This window comes from Psittacula echo (assembly GCF_963264785.1).
Source record: "Psittacula echo genome assembly, chromosome: 6".
In the NCBI taxonomy this organism is placed as follows: domain Eukaryota; kingdom Metazoa; phylum Chordata; class Aves; order Psittaciformes; family Psittacidae; genus Psittacula; species Psittacula echo.
In genome coordinates, this window is record NC_137743.1 from 3,595,097 (window position 1) to 3,621,640 (window position 26,544).

Below are 26,544 nucleotides of genomic sequence, written 5' to 3' on the forward strand. Positions count from 1 at the left end.
ATATCCATCTCCATCTTAACCCATGAAATCATTTCAAACTTTTGAAATAGATGTATTTACCAGAAGAAACGTACAGAAAAAAGCTTTTTTTTCCTTAACAAAAGGAGTTGCATGTGTTATTTCATAACAAAAATATACAATTTAGTTTTGGTTAAAAACATATTGAGCAGATCTTCACGTTTTCTTGTTACGCTGTTTTTTTATTGACTGCTTAATGATGATACCAATATATCATAAGACAGAATATTTAAAAATATTAATTTCATAGATTTTTTTTATTTCTACCATCTCCTTGTCTTCTAAATGTACAGAAGAAGCATTTGAGCAGCAGCAAACCATTAACTCCACAGCACTAAAGTCACAGTTCTGCATGGCTGCTTTATAAAACCCAGTGTTTATAGGAAATCTCAGACTGAGAGATAGTCTTTCAGTTTATCCATAATGGCATGAATTCCATCAGCTGGAACTATCATAACAGTCCGCAAGGGTTTCATTGGTACATCATCAAAGGACCATCTGCCACCCAAACAAGTGTCGCTTTCCTCTTGCACAGAGTAGTTGAACTTCAGAAGGGCTTTCTAAACAACAGAAAGAAACGCATTAGGATCCAATTTTGCCAATTAGAATGAAGACAATACATCATCAAAGCAAAACAATGACCCTATTTATGCACACACTTATTACGAAGTCATTTTCTTCCCCCTCGGAAGGTCCACCAAAAAAACCTTCAAGAGAATCCACTGTTAAGTGTTTCAAACTATTTGCTTTTCACAGGATTTATATCATTTATATTAAACTCTTAAATGATTGCTATCATTATAGTTTGGTATCAGAAAAAAGACCTAAGGGGCAGAGAGAAAGCCCCTTAATTATGCTTACTCTGCCTACTTTTAGGTGGTTTTAATACAACATCTTATTCCCTATTATCACATTAAGAAATGCTGACCCTTAGAAGCTATTGTGCCAACTAGCAGGTATCCTTGACCAGTAACAGGAATTTTGGACTTTAACAGTCCTTCAGACCCAGAACATGAACAAATCACTAGCTGGGTAATTTTGAGCCTTAAGAGATCAGCCAAGAGCCAGATAAAAGGAATAGGGAGAGAGTGAACATGGAGTAAGGCCTTCCTTAAAGATGACAGCTCGGTGTGGGGAACAGGGAAGGTCTGTAGCACCAAACAGGCTCTGCTATTTTCATGGCCTACTCTAAAACTGCTCCTAAAATTCATGTTGTCTGTAAGAATATGTGATACAGTAATTCCCTCTTTCACACTGCCACTAGAAATGAAGCATTAAGGGAATGGGCACCGACATGAATCCTGAGTGGAATTTCAAAAGCTCTTGTAAAGCCTGTAGATGGCTGGAGCCACCAAAAGACATATTATAAATGGTGATGCTTCAAAGAGGTAGGTGTCCATAATGTGTATTATTTCTTTCCAGTGATACATACTGCATACAGATCTAACAGTCCTTTTTTATAAGCTTTCCCAGGCAAAATGCCTGATGGAGAAGAAAAACTTATCTAACAAATGTTTCTAGTTCTCACACAAGTCACATTAAGAAGCATGAGCTGAATTCCTAATTAGAAGAACTTATCTAACCTCTTCCCTTGCGGGGTAAGTTAAGCTCCAGTCTCCTTTTAGGTTTGCTATTTCCTACCAGTATCTCAAGGTTGTAAATTTGATTTTGGAAAAACCATCACGTTAATGGAGTGGCTTTGCTCAACAACAAACAATTTGCGCAATGGAGGCCCTAAACCTTTAATCAATTCCAGTCTGGTTATAACAGAGCTTTTCTTCTGCTCCCTCAATAATGTTTTCAGGAACAGAATAAAGCACAGGGAACTGACAAGTGCAAAGAGGCTTCTCTCTGGTTTATATGGCTCTAAGTGTTTGCCTGACTGCATTTAATACTATTTTATTGCAATCTAATTAACATTATGCATGATCAGGGAGGATATACACACCAACACTAATATAACACATAAACATTATAAAGTCCAGAGAGCACATTAATCTACTATCCTCCATAATGTTTAAAATGAATTTGTTAAAAACACTAGGAAGGCTGTTAAAAAGAAAAGCACGTTCAGTTTGAGTTTACCCATTTGAGTTGAAAATTACTGCAATTTAGACAAAAGTCTTTAAACTACCATCAAAATAACAAAACAGATGAATACAAAACAGGCCTCCAGGAACATAAGCCGTAAGGACACACGGGCATCACAGGCTTCTCCTCTTTACAAAGAGTTCAAGTTCAGTCGGTAAAGGTGCTATGGCAGGAAAACAGAAAGCAAACCCCAAACTTGATACTGCATACAGGCTACATCAGTATTCCCTACAGCTAACAAGGAATTCACCCACTTCTATTTTTCTTCTTCCCAAGAAATAAAATTACAGCCATATCATAGCCTCCACCAGAGAATGCCATCAATGATCACGCAGAGGAAGCTTTGCCATTAACCATGATGCATGTGCAAGTACTTTGTCTTGTAGGCACTGCTAGAAATGAGAAACAAGTCTCTTGACAAAGCAGCAATATTATAGAATAATATTTTTAGAGCTTCAGAAAAAAAATCAAGAACAATGAAAAACTCTGTGCATTTCAAAGTACATTTTTGATTTCATTTCCTGCATCCTCCCCTCTCCTGATCTGGCTTGGGACCAGCAGAATTGTGTAGACAGGTTGCCTTAGGAAAAAGGAAGTAATATTTTTATCTCAGTATTTCAGGACTTTTTATTAATACATTTGTCCTGAGTAGAATAGAGACAGAAAAGGAAGGTGACAGCTACTTCTTCAGAGCTTCAGAAGCCTGTATTCTGAGCATTTTTTGAAGGTAACCAGTATCCAAAAGGGAACAGATAAATCACCTTTCCACAGCAAAGAAAGTTGTGGCTGTTCAGCCTAGAGAAGAGAACCTGTGTGGAGATTTCATAGCAGCCTTCCAGTATCTGATGGGGACTAGAAGGATGCTGGAGAGTGACTATTCATCAGAGACTGTAGTGATAGGACAAGGGGTGATGGGTTTAAACTGAAACACGGGAAGTTCAGGTTAGATATAAGGAAGAAGTTCTTCCCTGTGAGGGTGGTGAGGCGCTGGCACAGGGTGCCCAGAGAAAAGGCAAATGCTCCATCCTGGCAGTGTTCAAGGCCAGGTTGGACAGTCTTGGGTGACATGGTCTAGCGTGAGGCGCCCCTGCCTGTGGCAAGGCGTTGGAACTGGATGATCTTAAGGTCCTTTCCAACCCAAACCATTCTATGATAATGACAATAACACAAATATAGAGCTTTACATCTATTCAGTTGCTTGGGGAAAGATCCCAAGAGAAATGCACTTAACTGCATTACCAAAAATAAAGCCTCAACAGCTGTTTTTTTTCTGACGCAGGCCTAACTATGTAGGGGCAAGCAAAAGAGATCTGTGTATTTAAGTATTACCATGCAGTGCAGATGCTGATGAGACTCTAACAACAGAGATCCTCCTGCATTTTTTCCAATCTTTGTTCTTCTAAGTGCTTGAAGCTGTGACACATGATTAAGTTAGAGCACCCTGGCAAGTTACTACCTGTTGTTTGAGCTGCCACTCTCAAACACTTGTGTTGTAAATCACATTAGCTTGAATCCCACTGACAAATACTCAGCTAACCTGCATTTCCTGCAATTCACACACTCGGTCTCCTCTGTTCAGCTGACACAGCAGTTTAACATGTCTTTCACATTTCTTATTATTCAGATTAAAGAAGACAACTGCACAGTTCCCCTCAAAAAAGGGATTTCAGACTTCTGTAAACTCAAAAAGCCTGAGACATGCTGCTAAATTCAATATCCAGGTTTATTACCATTTGTCCATTCTAAAAATGTGGCTATTCCATTCACAGTATTTCAACCAGTCTGACTGTTACTACATTCAATTCAATCTCTTCAGCACAGCTACATGAGTAAAGAGAGATGAAGTTTCTTAATTCTTCAAGGCCAAGACACTGGCCTCAAACCAGAGTAAAACATGATCTTTGCCCTGAAGTCTCTGCTTATTCCAGGTATTCTCTGAAATCTTCCATTATCCTTATAGCACTGGAGACTCTACCATGTAGGAACACTGCCTATGCCACACCATCCCATAGTCAGGCTCATTGTGACCTGATACAAGTAGCATATTAGTAAACTCATGCCAATATAGAGGGTCAATTTAATCATTTGGACTTATGGATGTCATACCTCTCCCTCATTCTCTAAATACAAAGGTGTTGGCCTCAATACACAAAAATAAGTTGCTTGCTCATCTCTCAACACTACTCTAAAAAGAGATGGATCTAATTAAAACAATATGTGAACATACCTTTAAAAAACCTTCCCTGAACTATAAAGCGAAACACCTGTTTTGCTGACTTGTAAAAACCAAATAACCATTTTAAATTAAAAGAATCACATATATTACCTCATGAAAGAATTCTTCCTCTGCATTTGCAAACATTAATTCCTCCTTCTGCTGGTCTCTCCCTCCCTTCTTCTTAGAACTGCTCTTTGTGGCTTCTGTAAAGGTCTTGCCGATAAGGAGATAGTAGTGGCACTTTCCACATGGTTTGTTTGCTCTCTGTGCCTCACTCAACTCCTTCCTAAAGACAAATAAATGTTTACACATACTATTTAAAAATACATCTATATACACAATTTATACCCTCAACAAGAGTGTAACCAAACCTTACAGTGCATTAGAAGGTACATCACACTGTCACTTCATGAGGAACTGTAACTGAAGAGACAGAAAATACTCTTGCCCACCCTTGTGTTAAACATGTTGCCACTGCCACACTCCGACCCCTGTAAGACAGAGGCTGAGATCTGAATCTGAGTTGTGACAAGTGCTGTACTAGCAGTAAATCTCATAGCTAAGCTTCAAACACCTCATTTCTTCCTCTGAAAACCTTCCTGATCAACCCTGTCTACATGTTTTCTTTCATTATCAGTGTGTTAATTCCTTAAAGGTCTCATTATCAGTATGCTGTAAGAAATTCTCAGTTTTAAGTTTTCCTAGACCAATAGGAAAATAATCTGCAAGACAAAGACAACATACACACAGCTATTTCTGCAGTAGAACAGCACACATTCTTAAATGATTCCCTCTATCTTAAAGAGTTTGAAAAGCCTAAAGATATAACTAATTTTAAGAAATTAACTAAAGACCTTATACGAAATGAAAATACTTGTGTTCTTGTCTTATTTATAGCTATACTATCATCTATCTTAACACAGATCTACATACATAGATTGCCGAAAAAATATGAAGAAATCATGTCAAAATAACCCCAAACTTACTGAAGCTGCTGGTGCATGGGTAGAGCAATCTGTGGTGGTACATTAATGAATCTTTCACTCAGTATAAGACCCACAGGCTTAGTACTATCATTTAGGAGCTTATTTAGCTGTTCAACTACGTGCTGTTCACAGCTCTTCTCACACCGACTTAGAATCAGCTCTTTGATTTGCTCAACACACTGTGTATCCTGAAAGAAAGACACATGTATCTTTATATACTAAAAGGTATATTTTCTTTACATTATACAACAACTATTTATACAAGGAAACTTGAATGTGAACTTCCAGGGAATATTCTACAGACCTGCTGGTGATTTCTTTAAGCAGTCTGTACAAGTTCTCTGGAATTATTTACCAACCCTGAAGATGAGGGCAAACAAAGGTTCTCAACTGACAGAAGAGCAGTGAGGAGTTACAACACCAGTATGCTCACCAGCAAAATTCAAGCTGCAAAAGATGACGGTGAAGAAATACAAGAGGCTGACAGCTCAGTTACCCTGGGCCTATGGTCAGACCTCGTTTTAACTCTCTATTCCATTCCTGGCCTTATGTTTGACCTTCAGCAACGAAAGCAAGCTATGTAATGTGCAACTTTTATGACCATAGTCCTCCATGGTGGAAAGCAAAATCCTGGTCCCGCTGCCTAGGCTTGTTATACAAGGCAGAAGAGCAAGACACAGTCTCACTTATTACCGTCTAGATGTTAATGAGGAATAACTAACCATAACATACCTTCCTTTCTGTTAAGTTTAAGCAGCTAATGAACCCAAAGACTTCATCATCATCTTCATCATCATCACTGTCTTCTTGGACTTCTGCTTGCTGTTTAATAATAGAAACAGAATGTCAATATGAGTTGTTGCTATTTCTACTCTGCAGCAAAAAATGGCTTTCTTTCCAGAAGATGCTCAGCAGATGAGAACCATCCACGTAATCTCTACAAACACACAACCTACACATTCTGGTTACAGTTATGAAAGTGCCACATCATTGAATCTGTGTACTTAGAGCCAGCTCTATAGACAGCCAGTTCATGTATCTTCTACAGCAGGATTTTTGGAAAGGCACTAAAATTTGATAGCTCATATTTAATAAGCAGCATCTTGGTACAAGGCATGGCAGTATCTTAAGCAAAACCAATTTTCTTCAGTTTCTAACATAGGGAATTAAACCTGCAAAGTCTTAAAACCCCCAGAGCAATAGGGCTTTAACAATGAAACAAAAAGCTCAACAAAACTCTGCTATGAAAAACCTCAGGAAAGAACTGGGGGTCATACAGTTGTAATGGAAGGATTGGATTAAATGCAGGTGGAAAAACTGTTGGCACAGGACAAAAACGGAATGTACAGCAATGACACCAAGCAATACGGTACAACAGCACCACTGTGAAATGGGTGTTGTTTGTCTGGGTTTGAAAGCAAAAGTTTGTCTGGCCTTCAACAGCTTCCGCAAACAAGAATAACTCAGGAGCCCTGCAGAGTGCTCCACTGCCTTAGCAGAACCTGATCAGGACTCATTTTGGAATCCTTTCCTATATCCAGAGAATTCTGTGCAAAAGGAAATGGCATGCAGGATATTTCTCATCTATACCTCTATACCTCCCAAAATCACAAGGTCCTATTTCTTATGGAGATGGCAACAAACTTCTCCATAGCACTGTTCGCATTATTATTCTACTACGCCAAAATTCAGAGGAAAAAGTGAAAAGCCTTCCACGTGTAAAAAGAAACCAGCCAAAAATAATAAATCAAATTCCTTGTTTGGCTGAAAGTAGACATGGAAAATTTCAGTTCCTAGAGAAGAATTCCTCTCAAAGCTAAAAAGGAAGAAAGCATACAAGGTACAGATCCAGGGTCCCCTTCTGAATGTCTGTTGTGTCATTTCAACATAACAAGTATAGTACTCCATTTACAAATGTAAATTCTGTCTTACCTTGATAATACTTCCAATATGATTCTGTTGTATTAATATATCAGTTAATTCAGCAGTGTTAACAGGAGCTTTTAGAAACAACTGGAAACCAGGAAACAAATATTAACAAGTTTTAGGTATTACGATACATCATGGGCTACTCACTAGAAATTAAAGTCAGCAATTTCTCTAAGTAGAAATATTCCATTCCACTTTTAATTTCCATTTAGTGATATAATACTTCAATATAACACTGTAAGTACTAAAAATCAGCTTCTTGAAGCTCCTCAACCCTCCACACGCTAGCATTTTGCATACCTGCTATCCTTTGAATTTGCTATGATCTGAATGCTTGTTGAGCAACAGAAACAGTCAAAAGAAGACTGGAAGCTGCCACATTAAGCAGACACATTACTTGTTTGTCTCTTTTTTAAGGGCTGTCATCTACAGGAAGACCTCCAAGAAGTTGATTAACATTGAACAAGGTTTTCTGAGCAGCCAGCAACACAATGAAGATGGGAAGATTAGACACACTATGGAACAATAGCCCTACAGTTCATTGGGTAAAGTTCTTGAAACTGTGGTATAGGAGACACGTGTTGACTATGACTGTAATTCAATCTTCATGAGCTGAAGCACAGTATAACTATGACACAATACAGATTATGTGAACTGATGACTTTGCATAACTCTTTAGATATTATTTATCAATGGCCATACCAACCAAGCTAACAAGAAGTCAAAGTACCTGTTGTAGTAACTTCCTTATTCCATTATAGTCATTGTCTGATATGGAATGTGCCTCAAATTCAATATTCACTTCCTGTGAAGAGGTAAAATAGAGAATATCAAACATACTTGGCAAGAAGTTATATCAAAACGAGGCTAAACTATAAGAAACCTGAAAACAAGTATTAGTCAACATCAGAAACAGAACTTATTTCCATCTTTGAGTAACCTCAGCAACAGCTGGGAGTTATTTCTTCTGTAATCTTTAGAGAGCATCTGTGAAAGTAACTTTTCAAACTAACTTACAAATTGTGTTGTGAACAAACCTTTAACACTTTGTTCCTGCAATGCGGTTCACACAATTATCCTGGCTGTAGCCACTTAAGACTTACTGTAGAGGCTTGATCCAGGCAGTTAAACTCTTGAAACTGCAGGACTGGAGTGTAATGCCTTGGCTAAAGATGAAGATTGCTGCAGATATTTAGGCAATTGCATCCAAAATGATGCTTCTGCTGCTTCCTCAAATCCTAACGGAAGTCTGCTCAGTAGGTGCATGATGAGACCCAGGCACAACAAAATCAGAATGTGAACTCCTGCTTCTCCTTCCAGAACAAATGCTGTGTGCCTACAAAACATTTGTACTGGTATTCTGTACTAACAGTACTGCCTGCCAAGGTGGCTCTGCTTACCTGGTCTTCTGAGAACATGATCCAAATTTTGCCTTAGAGCTGTCAGTTCGTATTCCACTTTCTGAAAAATCTAGACAACTGAACCTTACTTTTATCACCAGTTCAGACTCATAACTCTCTTCAATCCCATACTGAGGTCATGGTCTTTATTGTCCACTGGGAGAACAGCTTTAAAGCCCTGTTTATAATGTAGAAAACAGGTATATAGCCACCTGGGAGGGGGTAATAAAAATCAGGGGAGATGCTTAGATACTCTTCCATGGTCTAGTAAAGCAAGAACTCTCTATTGAAGCAACTGAGAGCACATGATTTATAAATGTAAGAAAACAGCTTATATCTTTGGCATACACAGCATTCACTCCTGGCATCTAGGAACTTTCCAAGTACTTTAAAATCCAAGGATCTCACTGAATGATTAAGCCAGTAAATTCTGAACAAACACAGCTTACAGTGGTTCTGAATACTGTGCAAATCATAGCCATAAAATCGATACAAACCATGGGAGCAATAGATTTGCTAATACTGGGTCTTGCTTCATGGCTTTTTCCACTACCCAAAATAATAGCTTGGTATGACAGAGTTTACAAACCCTCTATCTTTCATCTATTAAAAAAGAAAATAGGCAAATAAAGACCCATCATATATTTTGGTGTGTTCAGTCTTGCCGCTGTGTGCTTATTCTCTTCCCCAGTGTTGCATCCAAAGCAAGAGCCTGCAAAGCAAACAGTAACATGCAACAATACTCGGGTATGTACAACACATCAGTGAGCAAAACTCTGTCTCAGCAACCAGGCCCTGCTTGGTAAACATATTGCTGTCAGATTGACAACAATACCGCATGTCCCCTTCAATGATGAGAACATCTGCATAAAGAAGAGATTTTCCTTTTCCCACATGACATGGGAAGCGGTGAAGGGAAAGGCTAATATGGCAAAAATAAAAAAGGCTGAGAATTACAGAGAAACAAACGTCCTTTAAGTATACAGCTTTACAAATCTCTGAGTTTCTACAGCTATAAATGTTCAGTACATTAATACAGTTTGATGCCACCTAGTCTAGGCCATGCTTTGCCAAGAAAGGTTGGACTAGATGATCCCTGAGGTCCCTTCCAAGCTGGTATTCTGTGATTCTGTGGATATTAGCAATGCACACCTTAATGTCTTATACAAGAATTGAGAAAAACCCAATATACCTTCAGATATCCTCCCTGTGAGGGTGCTGAGGCGCTGGCACAGGGTGCCCAGAGAAGCTGTGGCTGCCCCATCCCTGGCAGTGTTCAAGGCCAGGTTGGACACAGGGGCTTGGAGCAAGCTGCTCTAGTGGAAGGGGTCCCTGCCCGTGACAGGGGTTGGAGTTGGATGAGCTTTAAGGTCCCTTCCAACACAAACTATTCCAGAATTCTATGCTATATCAAGACTTCCACACTGAAACAGATACAACAGTGCTCTAGCATCCTCAAAAGTTGGACTACTAAATTAAAATAAGCATTATACTGCAAATTTTATCCAGCACACAAACAATTGCACATGAAACACAGTCATGCACACCAGTGCAGGACACTCAGAACCCCCCTCAAAACCCATCACTGAAGACTCAAGAAACCTTGTCCACAAACACAATGAAAACCGCTGTCCCACCTACATTATGCAGGAACGCTGTGGACTTATAACAAAAAAAAAGGGGGGGGGGAGGATATTATTATTGCCATTAGCTTTAATTTCACAGTATTTACACACTAATGCAACACCTTTTATGTGCTTATAAACACCAAACAGTACACACAGTACTAACAGTGCTAGTCAGCAACTCCATAAACAAGTTAGCATCCATTTAAAGCGGCACGTTTCTAGCCCACGCTAAATGTTGTTTTCCATCATGGAACTTCGACTGATTAACACAATTACCTCTCACTTTTTATCGCGAGATAGTTTTTTACAAAGGTAGGGCTTGCTTTTTTAATCTAGTAACAAAAGCTAAGGCTTCACCTTAGAAAAGGGAAGACCATCAACTCAAAGTGAAACCCTAGTGAAAACAAGTTAGCAAAACACTGAAGTTGGAATGTACTCAGTTAAAACCCATTGATAATTCTATCATAGAATCACAGAATCCCAGCCTGGTTTGTGTTGGAAGGGACCTTAAAGCTCATCCAGTTCCAACCCCTGCCACGGGCAGGGACCCCTTCCACTGGAGCAGCTTGCTCCAAGCCCCTGTGTCCAACCTGGCCTTGAACACTGTCAGGGATGGGGCAGCCACAGCTTCTCTATTCTTTGACTCTTTTTAAGCCCTGTGAAAAATGAGAGATTGCTTTATCACCCGAACATCTTAGTAAGAAGTCACAATCAGTGTGTATCTCTTCTGGCAGGAGACTCCTCTCTCAGTGTTAGCTTCACAGCTAAGTAACACATTTTCCCGTATGTCCAAGGGAGAGCGAGCTCAGAAAACAAATTAAAATCCAATTTCTGTGAATTCTGATGCTTTTTATTCTCCTTCCCCTTATTTTTCTCCTTTCTTCCTTCCTTTCTCCTTACACAGAAAGGAAACTAGAGCAAACTCTCTGGGGTGAACGCATTACACTCAAGCTTGCCACCGCAGCACACGGAAGGGCCTAGACTAGGCTTGAGCACAGGAACCCACGGCCCCACGCAGGGCTCCGACCCACGACCGCCTCGAAAGGGGGTTACAAAGGGGAACCCCTTTCTCCGGCACCTCCCAGCCACGGTCCGCGACCACCGCCGCTTGTTTGCTCGCTTCAGCGAGCGGCTGTGGGGCAGGGCAGGGGCGGCCGTGAGGGGGGGGGGCCCTGCTCCCCCAGCTCACCTCATCGATCGTCTCCTCCTCCTCTTCCTCCTCCGAGCCCGACTCGCTGGACTCTGGCTCGGACTCCGAGCCGCTCTCCCCGGCGGGGGGCTGCGGCTGAGCCCGCCGCTTGGCCGGCGTGGCCATGTCACCGCGGCGCGCAGGCGCTCGGCACCCGGAAGGCCGCGGCGGAGGCAGGCGCCGTGCCCGCCCGGGGCGGCCCTGCTGCCGGCGCAACGCGTCCCTGAGCGCCGGGGAGAGCGCGGCCCTGCGGCCGCCCGTGGGGCCGGGCCGGAGCAGCGCGGGGTGGGTGCAGTGTCCGGCACAGCTCTGCAGGCGGGAGCTGGGGTATGTCCGCAGGGAATCCACAGGGAAAGGCTGTGGTGAACTGGGAACGGGTCTGAGGCTTCGGAAGGGTGTTTGGGGAGCGAGGGGCCGCGTTCCGTGTCTCTCATCTCCTAACCCTAACCTAGTGTTGGTGTGCCTCCGGTGTTGCAGCTCCCTGCCTGGCTAGAGCATCTGTCCTCGGTACATTAAAGCCATTCCCGTTCCCCTTGGCCTGTCCCTACAGGCCCTTGTCCCAAGCCCCTCTCCAGGTTTCCTGCAGCCCCTTTAGGCACTGGAGCTGCTCTAAGGTCTCCCCTTCAGGAGCCTTCTCTTCTCCAGGCTGCCCCAGCCCAGCTCTCTCAGCCTGTCAATCCATATTTGAGTTTTCTTCGCTGTTTGAATGCATATGGGCATGGTTTTCGTTTGAAGATGTGCTTGTCCCTCTTAGGGACGTTGTCAGCCTTCTCGCTGCCTGTTAAGATGTCATTTTGGCTCCATCCCCAGGGATGTGGCTGCAGTGGTAGGGCACACTTACTAAGAAAGTGTTGGGTATGAGGACCTAGGTATTGGAAATGGGTTTATTCTACCAGTTTTGATTTGGTCACATCTGTCACCAAATCTGTGTGAACCTTGTATGTGGAAAGGACAGAATAGTCTGGTTTGTGTAGTATTATGGCTTGTAATAAGAGACTGTTTTTTTTCAGCAGTAAAACCAAAAGCAGCCACAGAGTACTTGCAGATTAAAATACATATTATTTGTGAATGCACAAACTTAATGGATTCCCTGGGTCAAATCTGTCTTCTCTTGGACATTTGCAGCCCTTTTGTGGACTGGATAAACTCCCCAAGTCGAGTCTGTTTTGCCCATGCTGGTTTATTGAGTGATCTCTCCCTGTCATTATCCCAAGCCACCAGTCTTTCCATGTATTTTCTCTCCCCTGTCCAGGTGAGGAAGGGAGCCTATAGGAAAGTAACAAGATAATTCAGGTAAATGGGCAGTTGGTGGATTTCTGTTTATATTATTGCAGTTGTTTGCTTTGACGCTTGGTTTATTTGCATATGTGTCCTTACAGTCTTTGATTTCAGCACCAAAGTCAGCTTATAAGGAACTGAGAACGATCATTTTCCATTTAATGGCAGAGTATGTATTTTTCAGTCTTGCCTTGTTTCCTATAGATATGTAAGAGAAGGCATATGAATACTGTATATATTAGATGTATAAATGGGTGTACATGTACACACGTACATCTGTGGTTTTTAAACACTGCCCTGCGTGTGTTTTCCCTTTTGAAAAGGGTGAGACCCAAATGCATCAAGTGAAATCCCGTGATACATAACCCCTTGTGTACTTGTTATGATGAGCATAAGGTGAAAACTAGCATGAAATGACTGAACAGAGTAAGTTTTTACAGATAGGAGCTTATTAGGTTGCTGCTCCTGACTGCATTGTAGGGGTTATTAATTCTTTTACAATGGATTCTCCTTGATGACTTTCATTACAGTTTCTCCCTTAAGCAGCATTATCTAAAGGCAGCATGTTATTTGTTGGTCTTATCAGGGTGGATATTCCTGCCCAGAGAATGTACATTAACTGCTTACTCATTGTGAAGCGAGCAGTGCAACTGTTAGCAGCCCAGTTTCTTTGGAGCTGAGCTATTAGAGTCATTGTTCGGTAGAAAGCCCTCTAGATCTAATTTAGATAATTTCCATTATTGTATTTCAGAGTTCTGCTGCAATTATTTGGTAAACAATGAAGGTTCTGTTGCTGAAGGATCCCAAAGACAAAGAGTCAGGACCAGATCCCTACATTCAAGTGAGTAGACTTTAGGAAAAGTGTTTGTGTCACTTCACTGTTATCGTGCATTCAGCAAGATGGATGGATTTAACTGTATCAAGTGAAAAACATGCTTAATCGAAATGAGGAGTGTGTGTCTGAAATGATCTTTTGTAAGAAAAAATAATCAAAATGTATGTTTAAATAAGCAAAATGTATGTTTCAGTCATGCCAAGGAAGAAAGTATGCTATAAAATTTGCTGTTACTGAAAAGATATCTTAGTTACAGGGCATTCACAATGAATTCACCATTAAAGTTCTCAGCAAAGTACTGATATTAACCAATATTAATTCATTAGATTGGTTTATGTTCATATGGATAGAATTAAGAATACACAATGTTAGTAATCTTACTGGGAAGGTAATGTGAAAAAGAGGTTACCTGTTGCTGTGTTTCTTTGTGCTATTGCCTTTAGTCATGAGAGTAAGTCTTACTTGTAAGACTTAAAAGCATTTCAGGGAGGTACAGGAATATTTGCAGGACTGAGTGATCATTTGTCACTTAGGGACTTCAGACTTATATATGTAGTACCTCACTCTATGCTGTAACTATTCAGTAGCTATGAGGAGGCCTCAGGTCCACAGCTGTTTGTGTAGTATATGTTGCAATACTGAAAACTAACAAAACCAACCTCGAATCACTAGTAAAAGCAAATAAGGTGCCTTTGTATCTTGTTTTAGTAAAAAATTATACTTGTGCTTAGTCAGTTCTTTGAAAAAAACTACTGTTTGAAATCTGTTTCAAAAGTTGTAGACCTTCTTTTGACAGGAATTAGGATTATACAGATTTGAAGCCACTTTGATTCCAGTTTTGTCATTTGAATTCATATCTCTTGAAAGCTTATTTGAAAAGGTAAGTTTCAAATTATTTCAGTTGTCTTATTTTCTATGGAATTTGGTCATGGTTACCAAGATACTGTGTCTTGATCTGCTAGTGCCCTTTGTGGTAGCTCTTTCTGTGTTTCTACAAACACAGTTGTATAAAACACAATAGTGTATACAACACAAGACATTATTGTAGACAACATCAAATAGCTGCTCATACTTGTTAAAGAATTATGCTGGTCAGATAGAATTCATGTTTAGCTTGATGGACCATAGATCATCACAGGTTTTGGGGCATTTTGTCACAATAAAAGATGAGAAGACGCTAGTGACAGCTAAAGGTTACCTGAGGTTTGCCCTTACGTTGTGCTGAAATTGTGCATTGCATCTCCTAGTTACGTGCAATAAAATTGCATAATGGGTGTTCTCTTTCTGTTGGTTCTTCAGTGTATATATTTCATTTTAAAATGAGGATGGTGAGGCGCTAGAGCAACCTGCTCTAGTGGAAGGTGTGCATGCCTGTGGCAAGGGGATGGAATTGGTTGAGTTTTAAGGTCCCTTCCAACACAAACCAGTCCAAGCCCTGTCCAGCCCGGCCTTGAACACTGCCAGGGATGGAGCATTTACCACTTCTTTGGGCACCCTGTGCCAGTGCCTCACCACCCTCAGGGAAGAACTTCTTCCTTATATCTAACCTGAACTTCCTCTGTTTGGGTTTGAACCCATCACCCCTTGTTCTATCACTACAGTCCCTGATGAAAAGTCCCTTCTTATTTGCCCATTTCAGAGCTATAGAGATGCTGGGAGTGGACTCTTCATCAGGGACTGTAGTGACAGGACAAGGGGTAACGGGTTCAAACTGAAACAGGGGAAGTTTAGATTGGATCTAAGGAAGAAATTCTTTACTGAGAGGGTGGTGAGGCACTGGAATGGGTTGCCCAGGGAGGTTGTGAATGCTCCATCCCTGGCAGTGTTCAAGGCCAGGTTGGACAGAGCCTTGGGTGCCGTGGTTTAGTGTGAGGTGTCCCTGCCCATGGCAGGGGGGTTGGAACTGGATGATCTCAAGGTCCTTTCCAACCCTAGCTATTCTATGATTCTATGATTTATTGAAGCTGTTCTGTTCTTCACAAGTTTATAAAAATTGATCAACTAGATTTTTTAATTTATTTATTCATTTATTTCTTAAATTTACTGTTTTTAAGTAGCTTTCTCATCCAGAATGTTATGGAGGCCTAATTTTTACTAGTCCAAGAGCATTAGAGGCCATAAAGATGTGTTTAAAAGAGAAGAGTAAAAATGAAGGTAAGCACGTGTCTATATTCCTTGGTCTTTCTGTTTCAGTATTTTGTGAAGTTTGTAATTTTATTTCACTCACAAGTAGGTGTCACAATATACCAATATTAAAAAGCTGTGTTTCACAGTTCTTTTGGCATCATAAAGGCCTCATGCTCAATTGAGCTTTTAAGAGTTGGGTTTTCTGCCCTTATGTTGCTGTTAAAAATGAAAGGAAAGAGCTTTTGGTGCAAACCACTCATTACTGTGAGCTTTTCCAGTTGTGTTTGTCTCATGCATAAGGAATACCTTGCTGCAGTCCCTGGTTTTGCTTGCTGACTACTTTCCTCCCTGAAAGAGAAGAACATGTTCAGAAACTGGCCACTGCTCCTCTGTGCCTATATAATTCACGTGAAGTCTGACAGAAGGAGACATTCAAGGCCAGGTTGGATGAGGCCTTGGGTGGCATGGTTTAGTGTGAGGTGTCCCTGCCCATGGCAGGGGGGTTGGAACTGGATGATCTTAAGGTCCTTTCCAACCCTGACTGTTCTATGATTCTGTGATTTCTGTCTTGAATATAACATTTCTCAAGTGAATAAAGTATCAGCTAAAAAAGCAGTGAAGATACATTGAAACATAAAAGCCAACAGATTGGTTATAAGAATCCTGCAGAGTGCTAAATAGAAATTACCATACCCATGATCTATCAAATCCTTGTAAACTCTTCTAAATTCTTATGCTAAGTGATGACTTCTGGCCTTGAGTTTCTATGTACACTTAAATCGTTTTCTTATTTCATCTGCTCCATATTTGGGCTGTAGGCATATACAGTAAGGTTACGCTCATGAGTAAGCAGTAAATACAGTGAGACTGTTAGCTTGCTGGAGCATTTTCAGCAGCAGGATTTTTGGTCAGATGTATCTAGAGTTCATCCCTAATCTTGATTAGGACTTTTGGGAGCTGCTGAAATACCTATTTTAATCAATAAAATTAGGCTTTAGTTCCTATTTGGGTTCTTTCCAAAGGTACTTTGAAGAAATCCTTGTATTTTTGTTTGTATAGAATAGTTTCCTCTAATTGCTTTTTTTACTGTTGTAGTTTCTGGTTCTTCCCCCAAGAATACCGGAAAAGAACACAATGTCCTGTGCTGCACTGTTTTAAAACAAGATAGCAAAAGGCTTAATGTATCTGTTTCTGACCCATTAGGTTGTCAGGCCTAGGGATCAGGTAGCTGGAGCCCTAACTTACTGCCTGAAGGAGGGAAACCCTTTCCTAGTAATTTTGTTTTGGTCTTGGGTACATTTGATTTCTGAGTTGATAACTTGGTTTTGGTGTATGTTTAAAATATAACCTGTTTATCTTTTGTCTTCTATAGGAAAGAGTTAGCTTATAGAGAACTGTAGTGCATGGAGGTAGATTCTTACCCTTTTATTTGTTGGCATAGAATATTGTATTGGTTGTTTCTGCCTCAACCTTCAATGGCAAACCACCAGTTTGTATGCCTAAATCTCCCTTTGTACTACGTGCCTTTTTTCCTATGAGTTTTGTTGAGTTCTTAATGCCAAAATATAAATGAACATTGCAAGTTGCATGTGATCCACCATTGGGCAAGTGTACATTAAAAATGCTGCTTAACAAAAGCAGCTAAGAACTGTTTACTCAAATGAAGCTTTTAAAATCATGTTATAGACTGTTTACACACTGAAAAACCACATTAAAAATTCATTCAGTGCATCCAGATTTGCTGGAATGTAGTGGAGTATTAGTTGTTCTCATTTAGCTGTATTTGTAGGTTTAACAGAAGTCCAAATACTCATTTCACATTCATATTTTGTAGCCACATGCTTTAAATTTAATGTAATTTAATGTTTTTCAGCCTGGTCAAAATCCCTTAAACAAAAGTGGGATACCAAACCAGTGTATGTGGTAGGAAAAGCAACAGCTTCTTTAGGTAAGTTGGGGTTTATAAGTAGAAGTCTTAGATAAATCTGTCTTGTAAGTACAATTTTGTGAGTATTAGCTGCTGTTCAGGGGTGCTCAGAAAAAATACAGTGATAGGGCATGAGGTAATGGGATCAAACTGAAACAGGGGAAGTTCAGGTTAGATATAAAGAAGTTCTTCCAGTGACGGTGCTGAGGCGCTGCCACAGGGTACCCAGAGAAGTGGTAAATGCTCAATCCTTGGCAGTGTTCAAGGCCAGGCTGGACAGAGCCTTAGGCAACATGGTCTAGTGGAAGGTGTCCCTGCCCATGGCAAGGGGTTGGAACTGAAGGTCCTTTTCAACCAGAACCATTCTATGATTCTATGGTATTATAAATGGGTAGTTTTGATGACAGGTAATTGTGTACGGATCAGAACTCTACATGCTTACTTCAGCTAAGGACCCACCTTCTGGTTTCCCACTGGCTTTATTGTGATGTGGTGATAACAATTTTAAGGATTTGTCAAAAACTGACAAACCCCCCTTTGTACTTAATTTATATGTGCTTTTTTTCTCATTCACTTTGGAAATGAAATTGGATTAAAGGAATTATGATTGTATAAGGTTCAGTGCACTGGCCCTTCTTACCCTCAGTGTTCTTTTGAGTTCTTTGCCAGGCAGAAGGCAGCACTCTCCTTCCCATTCACTTCAGTGGTCGAGCTGCCTTGGTTATCTCAACACTGGTTTTCATCTGGTGCAATACACCTTTTTGATGCATAGCAAACATGCAACATAGATTGTACTTCATGAAAGCCTTTCTTGCTGTAAAATTGCATTGTAGCTTTAGCTTCCACTGAACTACACAGGGAATACCATGGAAAGACTAGGATTTGAGAACTGGGAAAATCTGGATGTTTTTCTGCTTCTACAACAAGAAATATGGATATGTTTTGGTGTGTATTTTCAGGCAGGCTGGTAATGGCGCTAGATCACCAACTAGTGACACCTAACATGCATCTTGAATCAGTCAAGTTCCAGACTAGTTTATTTCGAAGGGATTCATCTTATCCCTACTTATGTGCTTAAATAAGAGCAGATTTTCCAATCAGATTTCAGCCTTCACTAGAGAGAACAGTGATAATGCTCAGTGGGAAGCTACAACCAAACCATGCCAGGAACTGCAGCCCATGCATAGCCAGACAGTGCTTTCTGTTTCACTGCTTCAAGTACAAGAGTTTAAAAAGTCTCCCAAACAGCTTTGTTATCCCCAGAATTCCTCATTTCTACTTTTTCATGTGTTTTCCTAGAGAAAAAACACATTTTTCGTAGCATATCACTACTAATCTTTTGCATTTCAAAGAAGCGTTTGTGTTAGGATCAAGTTGTGTCTCTGTGTTTCTGTGACTGTAAATGTGAATTGCTCGCATTGATTTCAATAGTTTTCTTTGCTGCTTCTGGTTCTAGTGGAAGACATCGGCCTTACTCCACAGGGAGAAAAGTCTGGAAATGCTGAGAAATTAGCCGAATATATTTGCTCAAGTAAGTGTCTCAAATCTGCTTAAATGAACCTTATATACCTTCCATTGGTTCAGAACTTCTGTAAACAGGATTGAGCGCACACTGAAACAGAGGAGTACATACTACATATATATATGTATATATATATCTTGTGTGTAGGTCCTGTGAATTCAGCTTCTGGGAATGGGGGTGATACCTCTAAAAGATGATAAAAATACTCCGAAATACATGTACAAAGTACTAATTTACATGAAATCTTAAGACTCTGTAAATGGTTACTAATACTGTATGAGCCCGTACTCAGAGTATTCTTGTACTGAAAGATCAGAGCTGTAATGATTGGAGATTGCTGCTTAATCATAAGATTTAAATGATCATGACAAGAGGTGTGCTGGTTCTCTGGGAACTTCAGGCTGACCTCACTGCCCTTGCTTTAAACCAGTTGGTGCTGGGGATTTTTCACCATGCCATAGCTGAAAGTCAATCAGGGGGGCTCCTTTCCTCAGAATTAACGTGGTTTCAGAGGTACCTGTTTTTCAGCACCTTCAAAGCGTACATCAGTCTGCTGGGAGGAACAGTTAGCAACAGAAGTCAGCAGAATAGTCCCCAAGCCCTCTGAAACTGGCTGCTCGAATAGGCTTTGTACACAGTGAAAATCACCCTTAAGGTTCAGTGTTTCTGCAGCAACCTGATAGCTGGCAGAACTTCTTTGTACTTTATACAGCCTGGGATGCATTTTCCATGGGGAGCTCAGAATGAAATGAGTATTCAGTCTGATACATAGGGATATACTTCACTGAAGGACCTTCTGCCTCCGATTTAAAAAGGGAAACATCTAGAGGCTGATTCAGGGTCCTCTCATTGAACAGAGCTTGTGGCTTTGAAAAGCCACATCATTCAGCCAGTCAGGTAAATAGTGTGCCTTTGGCTTACCCTGCTCAGAGAACAACAGAGACAATTGCAGTTATTCTGGATGTTGGGTGAATGATTGTATCTGCTGGTTTCAAAGCTCTGCTGCTGACCACACTTTGTGAACCTGCTGAATAAGGTGCTGGGTGCTTCAGGAGTGGAAATGATGTCAAGAACCCTGACGCATTGCTTTTGGCTGTTAGGCATAATGTTTGATACAGAATCATAGAATAGTTTGGGTTGGAAGGGACCTTCAAAGCTCATCGAGTCCCAATGCTTGCAATGAGCAGGGACATCTTCAGCTATATCAGGTTGCTCAGAACCACATCCAGCCATATAAAAGAGCCTATTGGTTAGCAAGGTCTGCATAGTAGCAGAGAATTAGAAGTAAAATGTGATAGGAGCTGGCAAGTATTGTTTTTTGCAGCCAGAGTGCTCTGTAACTCATGTGCAAATAAGGTAGTTTAATTATATGGAATATTTCAGGCTAAAAGAGATAATCGTTAACACCAGATTAAATAATAAATACTAAAAATTAAATTTTCAACACAAAAATGCCATAAGTGAAAAATAAGCGAAGTATCCAACAGATACTTTAAACCAAAGAAAGGTTTTAGCTGATGTTTTAGTGCTAGAAAGTCTACTTCTGGTAGTGAATTAGTGTTTGCCAGTTTGCAGATGAAGGTTGGTTGCTTTTTAGAGAAGGAAGATGAGAAAAATACCCGTGTCTTCTGTTGTATGTGAATGTGAAAGAACCTAAGATCAGGTCTAAGGAAAGACAATCTATGTAGTACCAGGAGCAGAAAAACTCGACCTTGGTGAGCCTATGGTAGCGCAGTTACTGCATTGTAACATCTTAGTTATTTGAGTCCCTTTGCGGATCAGCCTGGCTCTTCCTCCTCCTGTGGGAGCTGCTGGGTTCACAGATCCAACACTTATGGATGTGTTTGATCCTGAGACTGTTTCCCTGCTTTGCCTGTAAGTTCCTGCAGAGTTAGGAGCTGGTGGTCACAGAGGGAGCTGGATGGGGAGCAGCACTTCATGGTGAGAGCGAAGGTTCAGTCCAGAGCCAGCAGCATTTCCTATACCCGGCATAGAAAATCATAGAATCACAGACTGGTTTGGGTTGGAAGGGACCTTAAAGCTCATCCAGTTCCAACCCCCTGCCATGGGCAGGGATGCCTAACACTAGACCATGTCACCTAAGGCTGTGTCCAACCTAGCCTTGAACACTGCCAGGATGGAGCATTTACCACTTCTTTGGGCACCCTGTGCCAGTGCCTCACCACCTTCACAGGGAAGAGCTTCTGCCTTATATCAAACCTGAACTCCCCTGTTTCAGTTTAAACCCACTGCCCCTAAATCCTAGACTGGTTTAAATCCTAGACTGGTTTGTGCCTCCCTCGGCTGCTGCTCACACTCCGGTGGTGCAGCCCAGCTCATGCAGGGGTTCTGGACTCAAGTGCACACTGAAGCCAGGTCATGGTTTATTCCCGAGTCCTTCTCCTCAGGCTGCTCTCAGAGCTGTGTGTTTTCCAGCCTTTTACAGAGCATATGCAGAGGGTGGTTTCATACCAGAACACCAGCAGCTGTTTAACACAACACTGCAACACTTCCATTATCCTTGGAAAAATGCCTGCCTTTGAACACCCTTCAGTTTTGATAAGCAGTGAACTTCAATCACTGGGGACTGCTTCTTCTTGTTACCTATAATCACACTCCATGATGTATTGGATTGCGCATATTTATACGCTTTCCATTTATCACATGGTTTATAACAACCCCTGAAGTACAGATTAAATTACATCATGTTCCCTATTATGCATAAGTTATATTTGTTTATGCATGAAATTATAAGTAAATGAAAAGCTCTACATTGTTTATACCATTAGGATTTAGTATCAAGAGTTTAAATTAAATCTGAAGTAATGATACTTCTTTTGTTATCCATCTCTTGTGCTTTGGTCCCCACTTCAGCTTAAGTGGGAAAAATAAAGGAGTTTATTCCTTAACTACCTGCATTTACTCTCTTTTCAAGGCAAATATGCTTTAGTTCTATTACAGTGTAACATTGCTGTGGGTTATGGATTAGGGGATACCACAAGGGCCAATGCTGCTTGTATTGTTCAGGCCTACTAAGGACTTCTGTGCTTCATAAACACAGGTTAGAAAGGATTAGTGTTTCCTTACAGGCATCACATTGACATTGCAATTAAGTGACATGAGTTGTGGGAGGCTTAAGCTGAAGTATTTAGGTTTTATCTTTGTATTTTAAAATCTCTTTTGCATTCTGACCCAAGTTCATTCTTCCTTCATATAATTGATTCCAAGCATCTCTTATTATAGTTATGGAATACTTGTACATGCTAAATACCTCTGTCCTCTGAATTGTGGATGCACTGCAAGTGTTCCCAGTTACCTTAGGGCTGTGTCGGTGATGAAGCACGTGGCATGTACTGCAGCGTTCAACATTTAGGGACTGCAGTGACAGGACAAGGGGTAACGGGTTCAAACTGAAACAGGGGAAGTTTAGATTGGATCTAAGGAAGAAATTCTTTACTGAGAGGGTGGTGAGGCACTGGAATGGGTTGCCCAGGGAGGCTGTGAATGCTCCATCCCTGGTGGTGTTCAAGGCCAGGTTGGACAGAGCCTTGGGTGCCATGGTTTAGTGTGAGGTGTCCCTGCCCATGGCAGGGGGGTTGGAACTGGATGATCTTAAGGTCCTTTCCAACCCTAGCTATTCTGAGATTCTATGATTTGATACCTTTAAGATGTATTAAATATATCAGGTTTACTTTTTAGTAAAGATATAAGTTAATTAAAGTTCTTGTTTGTGTGTTTACAGGAGAGAAATCCGATTCCTCAGCTCTTCTTTTTCCTTGTGGAGCCCTGAAAAGAGAAGTGCTTCCTACAGTACTTAGAGAAAAAGGTGGAACTTCCCTTGGAGCCTCATTTTAATTCATCAGTTGTGAGAAAAGCTGGATGTAAAGCTTGTGAACCCCATTTGAATGAGTAAAACTTGGATTTGCTGTTATGTTAGCTAGAAGGTAGAGGATGGGAGTGAAAACTGAGATGCTGGATTGCTGCCCCCAGCTCTGGGACTGAGCTACATGGTTATTTGCCTTGTTCCTCACTTGTGTTCTCATCTGTGGGGTGGAAGGTAGTTCATGCATGGAAGTGATGACAGATTTGCCTGGTTGCCAGCGTGCTTTGAGGTCTTTGGCTTACAGATGCTTTGGGGTATCTTGCAACTAGAAATACCTACAAATCCTCCACAGAATTTGGTTTCCTCTATATTTTTAGCCTAAAATGATACACTTAAATGTGATTTGTATGTGGAGTGTTTTATTGAAATGATAGAAATTAATGAAGCCCTGTTTAATGATGACTCTGTATCCTGATTGCAGGTATCCCTCTGGAAAGCCTCACTGTTTATCAAACAACCCAGCATGCTCATCTGCAGGAGTCTTTGAGCAGTTATTTCTCACAACAGGTATTGGACACTGATAATACCTTGCAGTATATTCCTTGTGGGAATGGCTTTAACCTGCCAGAGGGGAGACTGAGATGAGCTCTTAGGCAGAAGCTCTTCCCTGTGAGGGTGCTGAGGCGCTGGCACAGGGTGCCCAGAGAAGCTGTGGCTGCCCCATCCCTGGCAGTGTTCAAGGCCAGGTTGGACACAGGGGCTTGGAGCAAGCTGCTCCAGTGGAAGGTGTCCCTGCCCGTGGCAGGGGTTGGAACTGGATGAGCTTTAAGGTCCCTTCCAACCCAAACCAGGCTGGGATTATATGATTCAGGGAAATAACTTGCTGAGTTTCTTGCTGAACAGAATGAGAACAGCTCCAGAACACTTCAGTATATCTATCTCCAAGCACTTGTGTGACAAAGTACTTGTTTATAGTCACACGTCAATCTCGGTGTTCTGTGGTGGAACTGGGGGGTTTCTGCCGGCCCCACAGGAAACCATTTCTCTTGGCTTAATTAGCTGTGTTTTCTCATCAATAATAACACTTCCCAAGCATATAAACACAGTTGAAGTGATGTACGTGACAAAGTGTACTGGGAAGAGTGAGGAATCCATGCCAACCTGTGGTTACTTTTACTCAGGGAATTCCAGCAAGTATCGTGTTCTTCAGTCCATCCGGTGTCAAATTTTGCCTCCAGCACATTCAGAAGCTTTCAGGAGATTTTATCAATCATATCAAGGTATTGTCTCTTCAAAAGTGGTGAGATAGAACAGGGAGTAAGCCTGGGGTTGCGAATGAGAGACAGGAAAGCTGTTACACCTCTTACAAACCTTCATTTTCTCTCTTTGTGCTTATTTCTCTGCAAAAATCCCAGGTAACAGCAAATACAGATGTTACTATATAGCTGAGAGCCTTTATAAAAGAAAGAAAAAGGAATTTCACCTGGAAGTATTTTCTCCAACTAACTTACCCCATCTCCACTGATGGGTGGTTTTTAATACTGAGATTCTTCAACCTGAAATGGATAAAAGCCTTAGTAAGGTGAAATGCAGTGACAGTGCCGCAGGGGAGGGAGGATGCATACCTCAGTAACTCATCAGAGCTGATGCCATACCTAACCTTCCTGTTGTAACTGTAAATACCATCATTCCAGTTTGCTGCCATCGGTCCAACGACAGCCGAAGCCATGGAAGCAGCAGGAATCCCTGTGAGCTGCACTGCAGAGAGCCCCACTCCCCAGGACCTGGCCACTGGCATCCAGCAAGCACTTCACTTACACAACTGCTCTGTACCTAAATGAGCACAGTGTGACTCTGAAGGTGAACTGTGCTGTAGAAGGTTTGTTTGCAGACCTGTTGTTCTGCAAGGAGATGTTTTTCAGGGATATGCAACACTGTCCTTATCTGGTGTGAGAAGCTGGCACCTAAACATAGAAGATATCTAGGATTTGTCCAGCATCCCTTGAAGTATCAGTTACTCCCTTTCTCTTGTGTGTGCAGTGTAAATACTTCATGTGGTTATTCCTCGAAAGCTCTGTGTGAGAGGCTGATCTGCCTCAGAGCACAGTCAGATAAGTTCAGTGTATCACCTCAGGTAGCACCTACACACCCAGGTAAGGCTTTCATGTGTCTGTAGAATCAGTTCTACACCCTTCCTGCTCTTTTATAGATGAAAACCATACACACAATAAGGTGTTTCCTGTTGTAAAGCTTACTTGTTCATTGTTCTGCTTTTCAGATGTTGATATTAAAATGATGATTGTAGATACTCAGTGGAATAGGACCATTCTTAGGGTGAAGCTGCACCATGTGGAGCTAAAAGCAGGTCAGCTATTACCATTCCCTATCTCTCCAGTACAGAGTCCTATAAATGAGGTCTTGGTTTCTATTCCTGTAAAGGAGGAGGATTTATTAACAGCGAAATAAACTGACTTATCATAGTTAATAATGGTGTTAGAGGTGTCTGTTCTGGATGTGGTTTATGCTTGAGTTGTTTATCTGTGAAAGAGGAAATAGTAATCCAATTTAGCACCACTGCTACTGCTGAGGAATTCAGAGCAGATTTAAATCATAATAAACTTAATTATAATCCCCATGAAAGTCATTCAGTGCAGGGCCGAGGTTTGCAGACTAACAGAGAAATCCCCATTTGCTGTAAATTTCTATTAGCTTAATTCTGAGTCTGTGACCTGAATTCCCAATCAGGTGAGATGCTCCGTACCCAGAGTAAGAGTTAATCTGAGCCCAATTATGTTACTGTGAACTGAAGTCATGTCAAATTGTGTGTGTGGATTCATCAGTCAGCCTGGGCACAATAAAACAGCCATTTCTCTTTCTCAAGGAGTTCTATTTCTTAGGATGAAATAGAATCTCGGAAGTATTATGGACCTCAGAAGTATTTATGAACCTGTTAAAGCAAGTCCAGAGGAGGCCATGGAGATGCTGCGAGGGCTGGAGCAGCTCTGCTCTGGAGCCAGGCTGAGAGAGCTGGGCTGGGGCAGCCTGGAGAAGAGAAGGCTCCTGAAGGGGAGACCTTAGAGCAGCTCCAGTGCCTAAAGGGGCTGCAGGAAACCTGGAGAGGGGCTTGGGACAAGGGCCTGTAGGGACAGGCCAAGGGGAATGGCTTTAACCTGCCAGAGGGGAGACTGAGATGAGCTCTTAGGCAGAAGCTCTTCTCTGTGAGGGTGCTGAGGCGCTGGCACAGGGTGCCCAGAGAAGCTGTGGCTGCCCCATCCCTGGCAGTGTTCAAGGCCAGGTTGGACACAGGGGCTTGGAGCAAGCTGCTCCAGTGGAAGGTGTCCCTGCCCGTGGCAGGGGTTGGAGCTGGATGAGCTTTAAGGTCCCTTCCAAACCAAATCTTTAAGGCTGGGGCTCAGCCCAAATTCTGCAATTCTATAATTCTCTGAAACAATACTTCCAAAAACCAGAGCCCTCACACTCTGAGACAAGACTCACTTGCATGTTAGGCCTGATTTGGATAATTTCCACTCCCTTCTGCCTTTCCCATAGTTTTCATTCTGGTGAGCAGTTTGC

The 26,544-nt window shown here is 41.5% G+C and overlaps 2 protein-coding genes across 12 annotated transcripts; one reads left to right on the forward strand and one right to left on the reverse strand.

Annotated features, from left to right (window-relative positions):
• Positions 1-31: 31 nt before the first annotated feature.
• On the reverse strand, positions 32-11,704 carry BCCIP (BRCA2 and CDKN1A interacting protein). Of its 6 annotated transcripts, XM_080620750.1 has the most exons (10): positions 11,460-11,597; positions 9,835-10,926; positions 9,277-9,354; positions 8,643-8,854; positions 7,973-8,047; positions 7,246-7,326; positions 6,046-6,135; positions 5,314-5,501; positions 4,436-4,613; positions 32-578 (listed from the first exon to the last, which is right to left on the reverse strand). In XM_080620750.1, the coding sequence occupies exons 4-10, from the start codon at positions 8,658-8,660 to the stop codon at positions 408-410; spliced, it is 801 nt and encodes a 266-aa protein (XP_080476876.1). In that variant the 5' UTR covers positions 8,661-8,854; positions 9,277-9,354; positions 9,835-10,926; positions 11,460-11,597; the 3' UTR covers positions 32-407. The 6 variants fall into 6 exon arrangements, with proteins under 6 accessions (XP_080476876.1, XP_080476877.1, XP_080476874.1 ...); XM_080620751.1 differs by lacking the exon at positions 9,835-10,926 and having other exon boundaries at positions 11,460-11,591; XM_080620748.1 differs by lacking the exons at positions 8,643-8,854; positions 9,277-9,354.
• On the forward strand, positions 11,641-26,082 carry UROS (uroporphyrinogen III synthase). 6 transcript variants are annotated; one of them, XM_080620754.1, is made up of 12 exons: positions 11,676-11,786; positions 12,712-12,752; positions 12,839-12,906; positions 13,489-13,578; positions 14,369-14,452; positions 15,630-15,726; positions 17,573-17,647; positions 19,083-19,157; positions 22,891-22,974; positions 23,453-23,538; positions 24,153-24,251; positions 24,666-26,082. In XM_080620754.1, exons 4-12 carry the CDS (start codon positions 13,516-13,518, stop codon positions 24,810-24,812), a joined length of 810 nt encoding a protein of 269 aa, XP_080476880.1. In that variant the 5' UTR covers positions 11,676-11,786; positions 12,712-12,752; positions 12,839-12,906; positions 13,489-13,515; the 3' UTR covers positions 24,813-26,082. The 6 variants fall into 6 exon arrangements, with proteins under 6 accessions (XP_080476884.1, XP_080476881.1, XP_080476882.1 ...); XM_080620755.1 differs by lacking the exon at positions 12,712-12,752 and having other exon boundaries at positions 11,651-11,786; XM_080620759.1 differs by lacking the exon at positions 17,573-17,647.
• Positions 26,083-26,544: the final 462 nt, after the last annotated feature.

Coding starts and splice junctions, on each gene's coding strand:
- UROS (XM_080620758.1), top strand. CDS start 13,516: ATGAAGGTTCTGTTGCTGAAGGATCCCAAAGACAAAGAGTCAGGACCA. Junction 23,539..24,152: donor GCAGTTATTTCTCACAACAG/GTATTGGACACT, acceptor ACTTTTACTCAG/GGAATTCCAGCAAGTATCGT. Junction 24,252..24,665: donor ATTTTATCAATCATATCAAG/GTATTGTCTCTT, acceptor CCATCATTCCAG/TTTGCTGCCATCGGTCCAAC.
- BCCIP (XM_080620747.1), bottom strand. CDS start 11,585: ATGGCCACGCCGGCCAAGCGGCGGGCTCAGCCGCAGCCCCCCGCCGGG. Junction 8,048..11,459: donor AGGAGGAGACGATCGATGAG/GTGAGCTGGGGG, acceptor ACCTCTTCACAG/GAAGTGAATATTGAATTTGA. Junction 5,502..6,045: donor TAAACTTAACAGAAAGGAAG/GTATGTTATGGT, acceptor TCTTTCTTTCAG/GATACACAGTGTGTTGAGCA.